The 19783-nt window shown below is 39.3% G+C and overlaps 1 protein-coding gene across 14 annotated transcripts in view; it reads right to left on the bottom strand.

Annotated features, from left to right (window-relative positions):
- adgrb1a (adhesion G protein-coupled receptor B1a) overlaps positions 1 to 19783 on the bottom strand; it is a 94223-nt gene that overhangs the window by 53590 nt on the left and 20850 nt on the right. For 6 of the 14 annotated variants that reach the window (XM_079894711.1, XM_079894718.1, XM_079894721.1 and 3 more), the window contains exons 2-5: positions 16761 to 17691; positions 1593 to 1751; positions 1282 to 1356; positions 725 to 829 (exon numbers count right to left, since the gene is read on the bottom strand). In XM_079894711.1, coding sequence (XP_079750837.1) covers positions 725 to 829; positions 1282 to 1356; positions 1593 to 1751; positions 16761 to 17478 — 1057 coding nt within the window. In that variant the 5' untranslated portion in view covers positions 17479 to 17691. The remainder of the gene's footprint in view (positions 1 to 724; positions 830 to 1281; positions 1357 to 1592; positions 1752 to 16760; positions 17692 to 19783) is intronic. The other 8 variants (XM_079894719.1, XM_079894723.1, XM_079894720.1 and 5 more) reach the window with 3 other exon arrangements.

The following is a 19783-nucleotide window of genomic DNA, read 5'->3' as shown; positions in this document are numbered from 1 at the left end:
ACGAAAACTGATAAGGAGGAAAAGATTTAATCTAATTCTGACAACATTAGAGGCATTAAAATGTTTAGTTTCCATATAATACCCTGCATAGGCATACTAAACAATATGCATTTACAGTAGTTGTTACCATCTCCTTCCAAAAGTAAATAAAAAATGGTAAAACCATGCACAATTTCTGATTAATTAAGCTAAGTTTTTAGAAGCATTCATAGAGGAAAATGACATTCATTTTGAACAGTTACTCATATTGGTGGTAACTGTAAATATGATAATTTGATACATTTTTATAAGATAAACATGACAAATTCATGCAGTACTCACAAAGAAAAGACAAGGGATACAAGGGATTACATCATTATTATTAGCCCAATATTTATTTTATATTAAAGCATGCAAATCAAGCTTCACCACCCCCTTGTTCTTGGTTGTTTCATAATACGGGGTTACGACCCTTTCAAAACTCTTTTATCTTCCTTGTAAGCAATGGTGTCCATGATTCATGGATATCACGATGTTCTGCCATGAACCATGCCATAATACACATGACAAAGACAAACAAAACTTAAATCACAAGGACAGGAGCATAAAAAAAAACAAGGCCAAAGCCACATACGCATCCAGTCTACTCCCCTGTATGTGAACTAGTGAGTGAAACGGTTGCAAGTGTGTGTGTATGCGTGTGACCCCAAGCTGAAGTGGAGGCTGATGCCACCTGTCTTCTTACCTGTTTGGGAAGACTGCTGTCCACTGCGGGTCTTATCAGAGTCCTCTCGTTTACGGCTGTCCACCGAGCGCAGGGATTGGCTACGAGTGCCAAGTCTGCCTTTGCCTGCAGGATGGGGTGGGGTTAGCAACTACAGTCGACTTCTGATCGGGCAGTGCTGTGCGAACTGAACATCTAGACCAGCATCAGCCATGCTTGGGATTTTGTGTGAAGTTTAAGGTTACATATCTGAGAAGTGGACCTGTGTTTGGTTTGATACTCTCCATGCGAACATGAGACTGTGTGAGAGTTTGGACACTTCTGAGTTTGCGTGACCTTGAAACGTGAGCTTTGAACATCGAAAAGTGTGCTGAAAGAGGGCAAGATGGAGCGAGCAGTGGATGGCAGATGAAAAATAAGCAGACTATGCGGAACAGAGACAGACAATCGAGGTAAAGACATCTGCAGCCGATGGCCTTGACCATGGAGTGGGGTTTACTCATGGCCTCCATCCAAACTGAGTGAAAATCTACTCACTACAGTCACATTCATACTGACTTGGTCAGTGATGCCCTTACCAAGCATGGCCTCTTGCATTCCTTTGTATTTCACTGGACTTAAACCCTTGCCTTTAGAGGAAAACTGCCTGTAGCCTATGGGTCCAATGAAAAGCACACAAAAACGCTCATTCTATCATTGGTCTATCATTGTATCATCCTTATTGCTCTATCATTACATCACACAGGAAGCAGAAACATCTTTTTTTTTTTTAAGTGAAATGTGAGGAATGTAAAAAAATGAGGTGTCAGATAGTGATAGAGAGAGAAAGCAAGAGAAGAAGTAGATGTGCGAACGGTCACATGCATTTGTGTATGAGCGTAGAACTTACCAATGCACGACTGAGAGTTGCAGGGACGACCTTCTTCAAGAACACCTTCGCACTGGTACGCCTCCTCAGGAGGTGATTGACAGGTGCGTGTGCGCGTCTGGACTCCGCCCCCACATTCACTGCTGCACTCCGCCCAGTTGCCCCAAACACTCCAGCCACCTGTATTAAACCCACACACAGACACGAACAATCCGTGTGAGTGTAATTTCCAAGAAAAAGCCATTTCTTAATAAATTTCCATGACACAAATTAAATTTCCATCCCTGCTAAGCAATAATGTTCTGATTTCGTAATCCATTATGATGGCACTAAGATGTAGAAATGGACCCATAAATACCAGTAGGATATGAGTCCCTGTGTTCTGCTCCCTCATGAATGTTTAATAGCAGACATTGCTGCCTGTCTGATCCCGGAGGCCCCGACAAATATGTATTAATCTGCATGAATAGAACATGAAGCTGGACCATGTCCAACTGCAGACATTTTTAATTACTCACAAATCAATTGTACGGGGGAGGGTATGTAATTCTACTCTCAGTGCAGCTCTACCAGGAAAATGGGAACTGAAATGAAAGTGAAAAAGAATCAGATACAGCTCATATTTAAAATGTTCATCAGAAGATTTTGGCATCTATTACACGGGGACGGTCCATACAGACAATGTAAAGATCAGTTAATGGGGTCAATGGTATATGTCGAAGATAATAAAGTAAGAAATGTAGTTAAGAAAGAAAAACAAAACCTAGTTGAAAAAAGAAAAATAATAGTTTAAAATGCTAAAAATGTATTTAAACAAAGGGCCAAGTTCATTTTGGTTTCATATTTTTGAAAAACATTTAGAGCATTTTCAAAAACTCATAATAATAAATAATACAAAATATGTTTTAAGAATTTATAGCCTTGATAGAATTTATATTTATACTGTAGACTGTTTATTGAATTTATATTTTAATAAGATTTATAGCCTTTTAATGAGACATTTTTACTACAAGAAAAAAAAAAAAAAAAAAAAAAAACAGACAACATAGAACCTACACACATTTTTATTTCAACTCCAGACAATTTTAAGTATTATTGTCCGGCCTAGGAAAAATAGCATCTTCACCCTTTAGTCAAATATTATTAAAAATGTGTTCAAGATTTTGTAAGCATAGTTGTGCTTGAGTCAAATTGTGTGGACATAATTTTTGACCGGGCTAATGAAATAATGAACGCATGCAAAAACAAGAGAGAACCGGTGAGATTTTTAGTTTTTCTTGTTTTTTAAATAAAATTAAAAAAAATCTTTTTGTAAAATAAAACCTATGTAGGCTTTTTTTTTTTTTGCCAAATTATTTTGTACAATAAATACCTAGGTGTCTTGTTCTTGTTCTTATATATATATAAATAGTTTCCCTCATATTTTGATGGTTTATTCAAACTTGTAGGGTCAGTAAAATCAAATATCCCCTCCGGGCATAGCTTTTCGCCATTACTGTATGAATAAGTTAGGAAATGCATTTTAACATATCTTTTAATACCTTAATAAAGCAAGAAAAAAAAAAAAAAAACAGAGCCACATCACTGACCCTAAATATCAATCGACCCCTTCCTATACTGTTACACTTGAAACAACCCTCATGCAAAGCCCAAGTTAATACATTATGCTACATAAAGGCCAGATATAAAAATAATTTATGCCTTTTCTGCAGCGCTGATACAAATCTGCCGGCAAGCGTGTGCTGAAAAGCAGAATCAATATCTATTTGTTTGAGCAGGATGAGCGATTAATGGCAAATTGTTTACTTGGGGTGCTGAGATTGGCTTTGTCTGCAAAAAATCCATCATGTTGTGCGAGACACATTCACCTGATAAAACATAACGGATTCTAATCTTCAGTGCCACGGCCTTGAATTTAGCATCAAATGTCCTCCTTGCACAGCAAGTGACAATCGCATGCAAAATTAACCGGGACGGCTCTCAGCCCGCTGTCCTGATTAATCCCATCCACCAATCACGCTTCAAGTCAGATGGCTTCATCAACCAATCGCACGTGGCATAAACAGCATGCTTAACCAATCCCTTCTCCAGGGGAGACTGAAAATCAGTCTTAAATAAGCTTCTCAGCCTCTGTGCTGAATAACTTCAATCTTATTTTAAACACTGAAAATGGCTGGAATTAGTATGGTGAGAATATTCGTAAGGCAAGCACTCTTTAGAAAAGCAAATAAGTCAAAAAGTCCAGATAGGGGGGGAAAATACTCTATTTAGAGATAAGATTTTCTCTCTCTGTGAAAAACGATGGGAGACTGCGACCTTTTTTTGACTCAATAATCACTGGCTGAAGGAGAAAAAGGGGGGCATAATAATGTAGTGTTTTCTTTCTCTGTCCCCAAGGACATTTTATTATGCTTTCAATAATTTAGTGCGCTTCTCTTGTTCGGTGGTAGCTTCCTTACATCCAGACTCTTTGCAGCAAACGCTATATCATCTTTAAACGCTCATATTCGTCCTCTGCACGAATGTTTCTTTCTATTCATCAGCCCTTCCTCTCATTCTGTCTTTTCCCCTGTTTTTCAAATTGCAGCTGCAGCATGCACCTGTTTTTCAAAGGATGAGTGTGTGGATATACATCATTCTGCCCATTAGTAATATCATCTTGTTGGAAGGCTAAGAAAACCCCAAAGTGACCTTCACTTTCCCTCAATGGCCGGCAGAAGGTGTAATAACATCTCAAGTGACAGTGATTTGAAATCATCAATAAGATCTAACCATAATCTCACCCACCACAGGCCCTTGCATATCTGCTACAAGCCAAGATCGGTCAGTACATCTAAATTACACCCTACATTTGACTTCATGCATTGTTTTTGTTCATGCACAGATTGTGGATCAGTGATGGATAGCGAAACATGGGAAGTGCTGACACCCAGAGGATGCTACTCGTCATTGGCATCCACACCGGCAACAAAAGAGCATGCAAGCAAAAAAAAAAAAAAGTTGATTTAAAAAATAAAGAAATAAAGAATATTTTAAATTGACATTTGGTAAAAAAAAAAATTTAAAAAAAAAACCTTATCTGATCTCTTTTAAAAAAAGTTTCTTTAAACGTCTTTTCTTATTGATGTGGAAATTAAATGGATAAAATCTGATTTCTGAAAGACTTTCAGAAAGACTTCTGAAAGTGTTTGAGCGAAAAGAAATGAGCCATCCATCATCTCACACCTTTTTTTTCTTTTTTTCTCTGCCCGTGTCTATCTGTCCCTCTGATGGCTGAAGCTCACAGGTCTAATCCACTGTTCTGTGTGTGTGCATTTCTTCTGTCAGTATCCTGCTTAGAATAAATATTTGAACAGCTGTGCTTACACATCTCATTGATCAACCCCACTCCAGGGGCAGGAAACACAACTTAGGTTTGCACCCTTGCCGCTTCACATACAGTAATCTTTCCTCTCTTGCGCCGCAGTGCCCAAAATGGTCCACGCAAACCGATACACGCATTTAGTACAAATCAGTATTATATTATTATAGGCCCCAGGCCCTACAGAGGACAAGCGAATTGGAGAATGGATGGATGGATATTATTATATTAAAATAAGTAATATTATTAATAATGTTTTTTGAATATACATTTATGAGTAAATTGTACACGCTTATATTAAAACATACATTTTATAAGTAGCATATTTCGTGCTATTATTCATTAAACACTGCTTATTAATGAGCCAATGAGAGTGTGACTGACAACATCAAAGATAATAATAAATAATTATTATGAACAATTAATTATTCACTTAGAATAGCAGTGGATAAAGTTAGTGAACCAGCCTTATTACTTATTCAACGTGATAAACAAAATATACATTTATAAGGCTTTCATAATAATAAAGCAAGGGATTTGGGTGAGGGTTACAAATAAACGAAGAGGGGTATTTTATTCATCTTAACTTTAAGTGTCTTATCTTCCCAGCATGGCCTATTTGATCTTTATGTATTTCAAAGATGGAAAGTACAGTAGCTGCAAACTGAATATTTGGTAAAAACAGAGAAATAAGGTTCTGTCTTCATAATTATAGATAATCTACCCAGAACCACCATAAAGTTAATACAAAAATTCCATTCCAATTACAATATGATGTCTAGAAAAAAAGTAAGCAGTGATTGGACCATTGTTTCCAACCAATAAGATGCATCTTCCCAAAAAATATTGGAGTGCTGCAGCACACTACGCTAGTCTAATTGTTTTCTCAAATCTGGCAACCGTCCAGATGAGATTATATGTGGTGGATTGTCTATTAATCTCAATTAAAACACAATTATTGTTTTTATTTTTTAATAATATCATTTTTTTAATAACAAAAACGAGTGATATTTACTCAAAATTCACACAGACTGACACAAAGCATGTTTAACACAATTAAACAATTTGTTCTGTTGTTTCTTCTCTGGTGACATGTGATTAATCACGTTCTCTCATTGGCTCACTAATGAGCAATGGGCCTGGGTCTTTCTGGATCTCATAGGTTCATCCTGGTGACTGTGATACATGTTTAGTGATGATGATCACCACTTCTGCTCTGTCTTTCAATGTTCACACAATGACAACAGCAGTGACTTCTCATCAGTGGAGTGTATGCGTTACAGGATTACTGACTGTGTCAGGTGGGGAGCTCAGAGTCTACACTGTTTACTGATGAGCAAGTAGATAAACAGATCAAAAGTACGACAGAGGCATGAATAGGGGTTTGGTTGAATGTTCTTTGGTTGCAGGTGCGGGTCAGAGAAGTCGACGTTTCAATTCCGAAGATGGATGCCTCTCCTCAGCAGGAACAAAAGGGGAAAAATCTAGCTCGAATCAAAAACACCTTCACTAAAAGGATCAGATGGGCCTCCCACTTTTCACAGGCCCAGATGAGTGGAAAAATAACAGGCTTTTCTTATTTTCCCTTTGCACATCAATCTTCAGCAGAGAAACATCTGCTCATAAGAGCAAAAGGATGTGGGTGCACATGTGAACACACACACAAACATACACACAAACATGCCACCTTGCCCTCACTTAATTCCACGCACTTTCAGCTCTTGGATCAGTGACCGCCAAAATGGATCATCACACTGGGGCTGAACTACCCAGAACAGCATCTAACTCTCCAAAACTCAGTGACATTTACAGAGAAATAAATGTATCTTAAATAAGTTTATTTTATTTTCTAGTTTTAAATGTTAAGGAGAAAGAACGGATGTATAGGCTGCATATGAAATTGCTATCTTGATACTGATATATACTGTATATATTAAGGTTGATTAAAGTGTCTAAATGAGTACACATAGGGAAATGCAGTTTTTAAGACCAAAAACCATTAATAGACAAATAATGAATAATAGCATAATCAGCACCAGTCAACTGTGAGAAAGTTGTTTTGCTTAAAAACAACTACTTGAATGATTTACTTATGAATGTAATGAATTTCAGTGTGTATATCTTATAATTGCAGCAAGTTAGTTTAATTGATTTCTCAAAAAAAAAAAACAAACAAAAACTGTCAACTGCTGGTAGAAAAATGCAGGTGGACGTTCAATGATACTATTCCTAGCCAGATGTGATGATATGTGGAATGCAAAGTCTACTGATTCATCTTAATTAAAACACAATATATAACATTATGGTAAATGGATTTAAGGTGTTAATCTCAAATCATAAAAGGCTTATTCATGATTTTATAAAACTAAAAGCAACTTTCGTTTCTTTCTGTGTATGTGCAATTAAAATGTCTTGCTATACTAAAGCAGACCTTAAAACGTTTTTTGTTTTGTTTTTCAACCAATGAATTTCCATAAATAAAATAATATAAAATGAACACCTGAAGCTACTAACTTGATGCATTTCAGTGGGTCAGTGTCTAGCAAACTAGCCTTTGCACTCCAACAGCAGTTACACTAAAAGAAAGAGAGATAAAAGTGCATCCCAATTTTTCCCCATGTGCCCTCGTAATCTTTAATCAAAATAACCTTCCCTCCCACGTGCAGTGACATCTCTTCTCTGATTATGTTTCCGGCGCAAGAGAGGGAAAACCTGTCAATCACATGAGATTGATTATATCAAACCACAATTCAACGATCCAATCAATTCCTGATGGCCAAAACAAGTCCTGTCCTACATTTTCTATGACGTGTAACTCTTATATGTCATATAGGGAACGAAAAACAATTGCAACGTCCATTTAAAGGCACACTATGTAACTTTTCACCACTAGAGGTCGTTTATTCAAAACAAAGGCGTAGCTTGATGACACCTTGATTTTGCGGAATCATGGGAGTTGTTGTCTTCACTTCTACAGCTGGTGGAGAATACGATGGGACTCAGGGAGAAATCATATTCATGGATGACCGGTAATATTAAAGATTTATTAACGTTATGAAAGCCATTGGAGTGGAACGAGGCCGCTGGAGCGATTGCTAATGAGAGACAAGCACGACACAAAGCTCGAGAGCAGTGGAGATTTTATTATGCTATAGACTGCTTCCGCTTCTTCCGGTCTGGAAGACACTAACTGTGTTGAGCTGTATAACAATTATTAGTTTTCTGTCGATGAAGGTATCCAAACAGTTGCTCGCCTGTCTAATAAAACACATAATATATTAAAGAGTCTTTGGTGTTTCCATGGTTTCTACAAAAATCGACAGAAAATTGAGGGTAACGCGGGTATGATGTAATTGATAGGCAACGCAAGGACATGGTCCGTGTCCTGGTTAGAACTGCTTATTTCTCTGGATTTAAACATTCTTAGAAACGTGGGATAATGTAAGTACACAAATCAACTAAATATATAGTGGGTTTTGGATATTTTGATCCAAAAATCTTACATAGTGTGCCTTTAATGTTGACAATAAGAGAGAAGGAAAAAAGATGCATTAGATAGTAAACTTGATTACTTGTCTCACTCTGAGCTAATGTTCCTATGGAAACCACTTTGGTGGCACATGCATGTTCCAGAGCCTTAGGTGCATTAGGCATTACTACATGCCCATCTGTGGTGCCTCTCAAAAGTATATGGCTTTATCAGACAAATAACCCCTAATCCCCCTAATCAAACCATTCATCTCTCCTCTCTCAATCTCCCCTGCTCGCTTTCACTGGGTCAATCTCAGCATGTTAGAAGAGATTTTCTATCTTTTATAGATTCTATTTTGTATGGACTGCAGGTTAGATGTGACTCTAGAGATGTGAGAGGGGGTAATCATACAGATAGGTCGGGGAGCTCTTAACAGCACTGTTGTCTTTCGCTCTCCATCACAGACACACACATACTCCCACACACAAACACAACAGGTCTATCTGCAGGAGCATGTGTTCACTAATAAGCAGCTCCCTTGGATTTTTTAAAGCTCATCCAGGGCCAGACATCAATCTGAGATGAGTGTATATGTTTGCGTGAGTAATTTTAAGCATTTTGATATTGAACAATAAAAAAAATTTGTCCGGCGCTTGATTTTGTCCATCGGGAATTGATTAGATCATTGTGGTTGTCCCGCACTCGCGCCAGTAAACATGTCATCCGAGAAGAGGAGAGGTGTCAAGAAAGGATGGGAAGTTATTTTTGTTTAAGATTATGAGGGCACATGAACGTTTAAAAAAATTATTGTGCACAGATAAATTATTTCTAAAAAATACTGCAAAATTCCGTAAAAAAAAAATTCGCTTTTGATTTCATGATGACGTAATGTAAATGACATAATGCATATTCATTTCAGCATTGATAGCGTTGACACAGAAACACATTTGTGTCACATTCGTGTCACATCACGGGTTGCCATGTCATAATTACTGTTACAACATGGCGTGAGCGCAGCTTAAAGCTCGTTGTTTTTGTTCAGGAGGAACTGTCCGTTCTGGCGCTCGTTAATTGCCTGTCTACAACTCTGCATAGGCTTACGAAACACGCTGATGATGTCTGATGTCTGCTTGAGCAGGGTGCGCGGAGGTATGGAAATACATGTTGACATGCATGTAGGACATCGTATCATTGTATTGGGACAGAATGCAATGATTGGACGAATATTTTTTGGTCCTGAGACTTCCACAGAAGATATATATTTGTTTTAATATAATGGACTACTTCCATTATTATATTGTTTGCTATCAGGATATAAGAGAATTTCAACCAGTATAACAAATTGTTTATAAAAACGAAATTGTCTATCCTACATTTAACAAGGCGTCCTAAAAAGCAATTGTTGTATTACATTCCTATTGCTTGTTCATCACTGGATAAAAGCATCCAATAAATGCAAACATTTAAATGTAAAAATTTGGCACTGATATGCTAGATGCTAAAGTGGACTGAAATGGATTTCAAATTGGCAGCGAATCCGTGTCCGACTAGTTCAAGTTCAGTCAGCGGTTCTGTGTTCAACTTCACAAGCACTGAAGGAGTGAACGAACACGGCACTATCCAATCCGCGCAACGCGTTGCTTCCCTTTGAAGCGTATGCAACCAATCATTTTCGAGGATCACAAATTGAAGGGGACAATCATTTTTAGCAGCGTGGGCAGACAGAACGCTAGGCAAAAAGTGCCCATAGCGACGCCCATGCGTGTCCTCACCAAATCATGTTTGTCGCAATATCAAAAGAAATACATTTTATATTTTGTATAAAGAAAATGATGCTCATACAATTAAATTGCCATCTCTCACCCTCATGTAATTCCAAAACCGTATGGCATTCGTTCGTTAATTTGTGCTACTCGAAAGCAGAAATTCCGATGGCTGAGCTGAACTTAAAAGCGAATCATTATAGCACCGGTTATGGGAACCGGATCAAAAGATTCGACCCCAAAAGATCGACTCATTCAATAGATGAGGTAATGAAATAAAAAGTAGGCAATACTCTTTACAACCAAATGTGGGAAGAAATTCAGGAGGAGAAAGGAAAGAATTTGTAATTCCAGACTCTATAGGCCATAGGGTTAAATAATAATTACTGTGCATATTAAAACACCCGACAGGTTGGTGTAATTGGTGTTGAAAATGAAATAGAGAAATATTCAAATGAAAGATATCATTTTTTGAGGAATTAATGAAGAAAGGAGAAGTGTCAATAACTCTGAAGAGTAATTTAAATTACTGTAAAAAAAAAAAAAAAAAAAAAAAAGTATTCATCATTGATAGATAAGGATTTCTAAAGATACCTACAGTAATCTGTATACAATAATTTAGGATCGGAGCTTCACTAGAGCGGCCTGGATCATGAAATGTCTTGGACGGAGAGAGTATAGAGTCTCTGATTCAGTTCCCAGTAGGTGGCGTTAATGTACATATGCAACCCACCATTTAAACCAAAAAGAAGAAGAAGATCGGCTAGTTTATAAATAGCGAACCGGACCGGTACTTTTCTCAAGACAGACAAGAGCACTCCAAGAATTTCAAGCTGTTGAAACGCTTCGGAAGACTTGAAATTTAGCACAAGTCATATGGACTCTAACTACAAAGTCCTTTTTGAAGTTTGAAGTTTCAGTCCCTGTTCAATGCAGTTGTGTGAAAAGAAAATGAAATGATGTTGTCCACAAGAAAGTTATATGGGTCAAACGAACGTCTTGAGGGTGAGTATATACTGACAGCAGTTTTTTTTTTTTTTTTTTTTTTGTTGCATTTGTGACATTCATTTCTTGACTATTTTCTCTCAAATTTATTTTAGGCTTACCATAACGTACCTGGATATTTTACACAATACAGTAATTTTACCACAGATAAAGACAGTATTAGCCTATTACTTTGACAAATATGAGGATGTGTCATTGTAAACAGAGATTATATAGCTGAAACAACTTTAGTCATAAAGTAAACAATGAAAAACTGATATTCTCCTGAACAACAATGTAACAGCTTCTTGGAACAAACACCCTCAAAAAAATCCCCTGGTGAAAGTGTGCATTAAATAGCGATGAAACCCTACAGCAAGACATATGTCTGACAAATTTCTCCCCCCCCCATCCCCATCCCCATCCCCATCCCCATCCCCATCCCCATCCCCATCCCCTGTGAGTGTTTACAATGGACTAGTCACAGTCTCATAGCTAACATACATTCCTAAAACACATATAGGCTACACCCTAATGCACACCCAACCTGGAGCGTTTTTTATTATCAAGCATTGAGGCAGTAAAACTGCTTAATTAAAACATTAATATTTCATGAGCTCTGGAGAGTGGAGGGGCCATGAGCTAGCATTAGCAACGTTAAAAGAACGAGAGCGAGAGAGTGAGAAAGATACAGAGACAGACTATCCCTCCAGTAGAGATAAGCACTGTGCTTATCCCTCTCACAGCAGTGGGAGCAGTTTTGTAAGCTGCACGTCTAAAAACGATTGTGCCCCTGGTGGCCAAACATGCTCATAACACATATAAACCCACACGCAGTGACAGAGTGCTGCCCGCAGAACCGTTTTAAGCCATCCACAATGAAATGGCTCAGCATGGAACGGCTCACTAGTGTGCAGGACTGTGTGTGTGTGTGTGTGAGATAGAGAAAAGAAACATGACAATAGTGATAAGTTAAATCTTGTTATTGCGTCTGATGAAGAACTGACGACTATGGGGGCAGTGAATTTAAATTCCTTCGTTTAGCAACATTACAGCCAAGCTATTATCAGCTTTGCTCTCGATTCAAAGCACCTCGCTGAGAAATAACAAGTATGTGCTTTCATCTTGCTTAACCAAAGCTCTGAGACGTATCGGTTTTGAATAGCGAAAAAGTGCAAGTCATGAGGACAGGATTTTCTTCTCTCTGGTGTTGTCACCTCACACTTCTTTCTCACTCGACTCCTCTTCCATTCTGTCTCTCAAATCCAGCCCGTAATCTGTCACTGCTCTGAGCTGCGAGAGATGAATCTACTCATCTCCCATGATGCCTTGCCTATGCGCAATGGGTAACATTCACACAATAGACAGGCCTTTAGCATTTTAAGATGGGATGCACACTCTCTCCCTCTTGAGTCCCTCTATTTAACTCTCTACTTTCCCTCTTAGGAATCAGAGGGAGGTGGGCCACTTACACCTATGGGGGATGTAGAGGGGGCACATCTCCAAATTGGCCTCAGATAAAATCGACAGCCTGCCATTAAAGGGATGGTTCGGAGTAATTTCAACCTAGGGTCATTTGCACCATGACCTCGAGCCAAACACCCCCCCAGAAGCTTTTTTTCCCTTGGTCGAACATTATTAAAGTTAGAGCTTATTTAGAGATATCAGCCGAATGGCTTAGTGCAGGCGCTAATGGATCCAAGGTTGTATCTCGTAAATTACCCCACTAAAAATGCTCGGAATGGTACCAAACGTATACAGTAGCACAAATAGGTTCTGTACTCATAAAATGAGGCATTGGAAAGTTTGTAAGTACATCAGGAGTTTATTTAAATAACACTTGCCTGATGGCTTATGCTACCGCTAACCCGGACGTCGAGGTCACTTCCGAAGTGTTGACAACTTAGTGTTAACTAATAATTGTTGCAAACTGGTACTACCAACAAAATATTAGTCCATTCCTGGAACTGGGCGTTGTTATACTACATCCTTATACATCGCTTTCTGCCAGGACTTTTACTGGCGTTTCCCAAATCACGGAAATGACCTCGACGTCCGGTTTAGCGGTAGCATAAGCCATCAGGCAAGTGTTAACTCCTGATGTACTTACAAACTTTCCAATGCCTCATTTTATGAGTACAGAACCTATTTGTACCACTGTAGAAGTTTGGTACCATTCCGGGCATTATTAGTGGGGTAATTTACGAGATACAACCTTGGATCCATTAGCGCCTGCACTAAGCCATTTGGCTGATATCTCTAAATAAGCTCTAACTTTAATAATGTTCGACCAAGGGGAAAAAAAAAAACTTCTGGGGGGGTGTTTGGCTCGAGGTCATTGTGCAAAGGACCCTATAGGTTGAAATTACTCCGAACCATCCCTTTAAGAATAAGCTGGGGATAACCATGGAGCGATAAATCTTAGAGAGTAGCATCGTAATGATGCACAGCCTGTCTTTCAAAAGTCATCTTTCATTTGCCTTTCTATCCTGGCTCCATCCAGTGGGCCCAGCCGGACATTCCTGGCTAGCCTCCCAAGCTCACGATCAATTTATAAGATGTTCACTCTTTATCATGCCCTGCCCTCCGTCCATCTATTCATCTGCCTTGCTTGTCTTAGGGGCCATTCACACATGATAAGTTCTTGCTATGCATCATACAGTGTATTTGACTTATGATGTTATAATATCTAATTTATTTATTGAAATGCTGCAAAGCAGTGTGCTCACACTGAAAATACCAAACAGAAAAAGTGCACTAAATACCTGGATGATGCACTTAATTAACCAAAAAATGTGGAATGTTTGTCACTTCATGCACTCAGCTGTCGCAGTTTTACATAGTGGAGGGGCAGGGGCTATCAGACTCAGATGGTAAATGACAAAATAACCTTATAAAATTCATACACTACACGGTTAAGTACGTAGTGTATAAGTGCATATTGTGTAGTGTATCATTCGGGACACAACTAATGTTATCTAGCTGGGCAACATAAATGTGGATTTGTTGAAATTACTAAAATAATCTGTGATTATTATCAAGAATGTTGGTAAAAACACATTGGAATCATCAATAATGTGTTGAAAACTGCAAACTGTTTTGCATCATTTGCCTTTTTTTTTTAGCAAAAGTGTTGTTTATGAAGTGTTGTTTATGAATTTATGGAGTTACATTTAGGCTATAGCTGTCCAATTGTGTTAAACAAAACTTCATATTTAATGAAAATATACACTCGCCTAAAGGATTATAAGGAACACCTGTTCAATTTCTCAGTAATGCAATTATCTAATCAACCAATCACATGGCAGTTGCTTCAATGCATTTAGGGGTGTGGTCCTGGTCAAGACAATCTCCTGAACTCCAAACTGAATGTCAGAATGGGAAAGAAAGGTGATTTAAGCAATTTTGAGCGTGGCACGGTTGTTGGTGCCAGACGGGCCGGTCTGAGTATTTCACAATCTGCTCAGTTACTGGGATTTTCACGCACAACCATTTCTAGGGTTTACAAAGAATGGTGTGAAAAGGGAAAAACATCCAGTATGCGGCAGCAGTCCTGTGGGCGAAAATGCCTTGTTGATGCTAGAGGTCAGAGGAGAATGGGCCGACTGATTCAAGCTGATAGAAGAGCAACTTTGACTGAAATAACCACTCGTTACAACCGAGGTATGCAGCAAAGCATTTGTGAAGCCACAACACCCACAACCTTGAGGCGGATGGGCTACAACAGCAGAAGACCCCACCGGGTACCATTCATCTCCACTAAAAATAGGAAAAAGAGGCTACAATTTGCACAAGCTCACCAAAATTGGACAGTTGAAGACTGGAAAAATGTTGCCTGGTCTGATGAGTCTCGATTTCTGTTGAGACATTCAGATGGTAGAGTCAGAATTTGGCGTAAACAGAATGAGAACATGGATCCATCATGCCTTGTTACCACTGTGCAGGCTGGTGGTGGTGGTGTAATGGTGTGGGGGATGTTTTCTTGGCACACTTTAGGCCCCTTACTGCCAATTGGGCATCGTTTAAATGCCACGGCCTACCTGAGCATTGTTTCTGACCATGTCCATCCCTTTATGACCACCATGTACCCATCCTCTGATGGCTACTTCCAGCAGGATAATGCACCATGTTACAAAGCTCGAATCATTTCAAATTGGTTTCTTGAACATGACAATGAGTTCACTGTACAAAAATGGCCCCCACAGTCACCAGATCTCAACCCAATAGAGCATCTTTGGGATGTGGTGGAACGGGAGCTTCGTGGCTTGGATGTGCATCCCACAAATCTCCATCAACTGCAAGATGCTATCCTATCAATATGGGCCAACATTTCTAAAGAATGCTTTCAGCACCTTGTTGAATCAATGCCACGTAGAATTAAGGCAGCTCTGAAGGCAAAAGGGGGTCAAACACAGTATTATTATGGTGTTCCTAATAATCCTTTAGGTGAGTGTACATATTTCTACTAAATATATACACTACTGTTAATATATATATATTTCGGTTTGAATACATTTTAAAATGTAATGAACTCCTGTAATTGCAAAGTTGAATTTTCAGTAGCCATTACTTTCAACCTTCGGTGAGAAATCATTCTAATATGCTGATTTGGCTTTCTGATTATACTCAATGTTGAAAACAGTTATGCTGCTTAATTTTTTTGTGGAAACTGTGAATGTGATATTTTTTTCTGGATTCTTTGATAAATAGAAAGTTCAAAAGAACAGCATTTGTTTTTTGTAACATTATAAATGTATTTACTGATCAATTTAATGTGTCCTGGCTGATTAAAATAATTAAGTTTTTTTATAACAAATCTTACTGACCCCAAACTTTTGAACGGTATGAGTTAATGCCAAAATGGACATTACACCCAAAATACACTTAAATTAATCTCCATTTCTGTTTTTGAATGCAAGAACATATTCTCTGAGAACGGCTTTCTGTTCAATCACTTATCCATTACATGAATTTAGTGCTTTTTTTCAGACAGTTTTGGACACTGTGAGGTGTGGAGATCCGTCACCCCATTATGTTTTTTTTTTAACTAGCAGAAAAAAGGAAGGCATATAAGAAAAGAAGTCCACAGAAAGGTCATATGGTGCAATGGGGTGAGTGATCTTCCACTCCAATGGCTGTAGCCTCTCCTAGGGGTTGAGTTTCTGTGCCACATCTACTCTTGGAAAAGAGATCAAATCATAGCTTTGAACTCAGTAACCGGCCCTATTCCCTTCCTTACAATCAATCTCCAAGCGCATCATCACTGCTATCCCATGTCACTCCCAGAGCATGTAAGCTGCATCAACTGTCCCACGGGCCGATCCGATATCCCTATCTGAACCCTCACAGGATTACACATGGTGCCAAGAAGCCAAGGTCACCCAGCTAGGAGACATCAGCTGAAACCTAAAACTCCTATTTTCCCTCTTCTTTTTTTTTAAACCTCCATCAGTTCTCTCTGAACTCCTGTTTTTTCAGCTTTAATTGTTCTGTTGTTTTGCTACTAAATATGACAAGCTACCAACTGCACAGTGGTAGAACAACATTTTTAAATTCAATAACCATTGAACCACGCTAAATAATAACTAGACAAAAACTGTTTAGCTCACCACTTGTGTCAGTGTCAGCGGTTCCTTCTTTCACAACAGGGATGCAGTTCTCCAAGTATACCCCATCTCGGTAGCATCCATTGGTTTCTTTGTCTGGCGGGGGCTGGTCCCAACATTGGCATGGTGTCTGCATGATGCCACAGGGCCGGCTGGAGGTACTGTAGGTAAGGCAGTCCTCCAACCATTGGCACAGCATTTGACAGGCAGCCATGCTGGGGTTACGCTTCCCAACCACAAGATACTCCACTTTAAATTCCCCATCCCCATTCCTGGACCCAGCACCTACTCTGGGCAGCCCTTTCCGGATCTGCAGGAATTGTTTCCCAGCTTCCAGGAAGGCAACGTGGGTAGAAGCATCACACAGCTTCACCACCTCGTCGAAGCTCTCCATTCCGAGGAAGGTTCGTGTTGTCTCCAAGAAGGAGTCAAACTGGAAGGTCCGGTGTTGTCGAGGAATGCAGTCTCTGGTTGGTTTTGTGACCTTGATGAAGATGGTGTAGCGCCGTGGGTCGGGGTTCTGCAAGGTCCAAGAGCAGGGCGTGCTGGGATATACAGAGGACGAGAGGAAGAATCCAAAGAAGCGGCTCTGGACCAATGTGGAGCAGGTGTCAGACTCCGGACCAGAGGGAGCAGCGTTGAGCATGTCCAGCCGCAGCAGTTGGAGAAGAGGTAACAGCAGCACCAATGATGAACAGTTCCGTAAGAATTTTGATATCATGGCTGTAAACGAAAGAACGGTTTGCAGAAGATATCTGAACTCCTTTTTTCTGCGTCTTTTCTTGTGAATGTAGGATCAACAGCCTTGTTTTGTTGACAAGCCAATATTCTCAGATGATTGCAGGACTATCTGAACCGACAGCTCAGGATGAGAGGGAACTTTGGCTCATTGATCCAGTTTGCTGTCCATGATGCCATACGCCCTCAGAGAGATCTGCAGGATTAGAGAAGACAGAAAAAAGACTGTATGAGCCAGATGGAAAAACAACAGCAAGTATCCATTGACCTGAGTGAAAGTGTAAGAGTGAACATAATAACTTCAAAAGTGTGTAGACACCGACATGACTGACTTTGGTACTTAGGAATTACCACGCTGGGCTATATCGATCTAGAAGTGCCACACTTGTGCTTCACATTCAAAAAGAACTCGTTGTACCCTGCAAGCAGTCACTTTCTACAAAAACGTCATCCTCAATCTTGTATTTCATCAGTGAGCTCAATAATTTGTCCAATTATGGGGCAATCAATTACAAAAATATGAACACCTGCTGTCATTCATTATTTCCAGTGCATTTGCTTCATGCCAAAATGATCAATAGCCTCAGTCCTCAGCAAATCATTAGACTAAAAGCGGCTGGATCATCTCTCAGATGGGCCTGATTGGCTTTTCCCTGACAATTGAGTGTCTTGTGCAGTTTTACAGCACATAAAGACAAGAAATATGTGAGGTCACATGCAAGAGCAGTAGACAGACATCTTGGAGACTATTCTGATGTAATCGCAAAATTTCCATGTGCCATTAGTCACTTTACAAAGTGAGCGCCCCAGCATAGGCTCACCCCGAGAGCCATATACTATACAGGAAGATACCATGCAGATTTTATTCTAGGTTAATCATCCTTATCTAAAGGCATTAGCTTTGTTCCTCATATTCAGCATCATAAGAAATGAGACGAACCCAGACAGGGGAAAAAAAGTGCAAGAGTCATATGGGTTTTAAACACGCTAAACACGGGAGGATTCTGGAAATGGATGAAGACAAATGGGAAGCTTCACATTAAGTGATGTGATATTTATAATCATCATTACTCCTTTAATATGTGTAATGAATATGTTCAGCAAACATAGTACGTTCCTTCCTCTCAGCATTATTACTAAATATGGTAGTCCTATTGCCGTATATAGCGGAGTATTGTCTGAGATTAGGAGTTTCCACAAACATGCTGGATAAAGCTCTTATGAATGTGTGTGGGTGAGATCGATGTATGTGTCTATGAGAGTGTGCATTCTTTAGCAAATGAATGAAACCGAAAGATGCATGTCTGTGTGTATTACAATCACAGAACTGAATCCAGTTTTGTGAATGTGCAAGAGAGAGTATGTGTAATTAAGTGCTAATTTGTGCACCGTATTTTGTTTTAGTCATACAATTTGTCTTCGATGAAAATGTCCTTTCAGTCAGTAATTCATCATTCTTTATTCATTCATTTTAGTTCATTTTACTTTACCTGAAATGGCATATTAATTTGAGTGAGTTAAAAAAAAAAGCATTAGCAAAGCAGTTCAGTTAACTCTGTTCAGCTCTTGCAGTTCAAGCAGGGTAATCCCAAACATATCATGACTGGATTATTTGAATTAATGCGGTATACATTTTTCTTCTCTTTAAAACTTTGTTGGTGCATTGTTCTAGCCTGGCAAGCCAGACCTACATCAAGATGTTGGGTCTGGCAACTCACCATAGACACGGCTCAATCCGAGGGGCGGGATAAACGGCTGTCTTTCAAATTCCCTCTGCACGCAATAGGACAGCGCTTCAACCAACCAGAGCGTTTTCCCAACAGCGGAGCTAACGTTAGTTGATAGATTCAACTTTTGAATCTGGCCGGCAAAACTACGAACACATCTTCCTTTTTTAAGAATGACTTAAGTGCCATTCTTTGCTCTTTTCTCAAAGAAGAACTTAACTCCAAGTCCTCCAGAGTCGCGGCCAAAGCCGATATGAAAGACCGTTCTCCAGCAGCAGCTCTTCTTTGTTTTCAAGTAACAGTTAGCAGGGAACCGTTGCAACTCTGTCGTCATTATGTTAAGCCCGCCCCGCCTACTCTATACACGACGTGATTGGCCTGACCCAATTTAGGTTTTTCCAGCACGAAAGTCAATGGAGAGTTGCTAGACTACCCTGGCTGCAAAATACATTTTGCTGCCGCTAGGGTGTGTCTAGATTTCTAGGCTAGCATTGTTCTTATCTTACAGCAATGTTCCCCATAGAACTATTATGTATATTAAAACATACAATACTGCATGTT

Source organism: Squalius cephalus (genome assembly GCF_949319135.1).
Source record: "Squalius cephalus genome assembly, chromosome: 15".
Classification (NCBI taxonomy): domain Eukaryota; kingdom Metazoa; phylum Chordata; class Actinopteri; order Cypriniformes; family Leuciscidae; genus Squalius; species Squalius cephalus.
The sequence above is the reverse complement of the archived record's forward strand: the minus strand, read 5'-3'. Positions and strand labels throughout refer to the sequence as shown.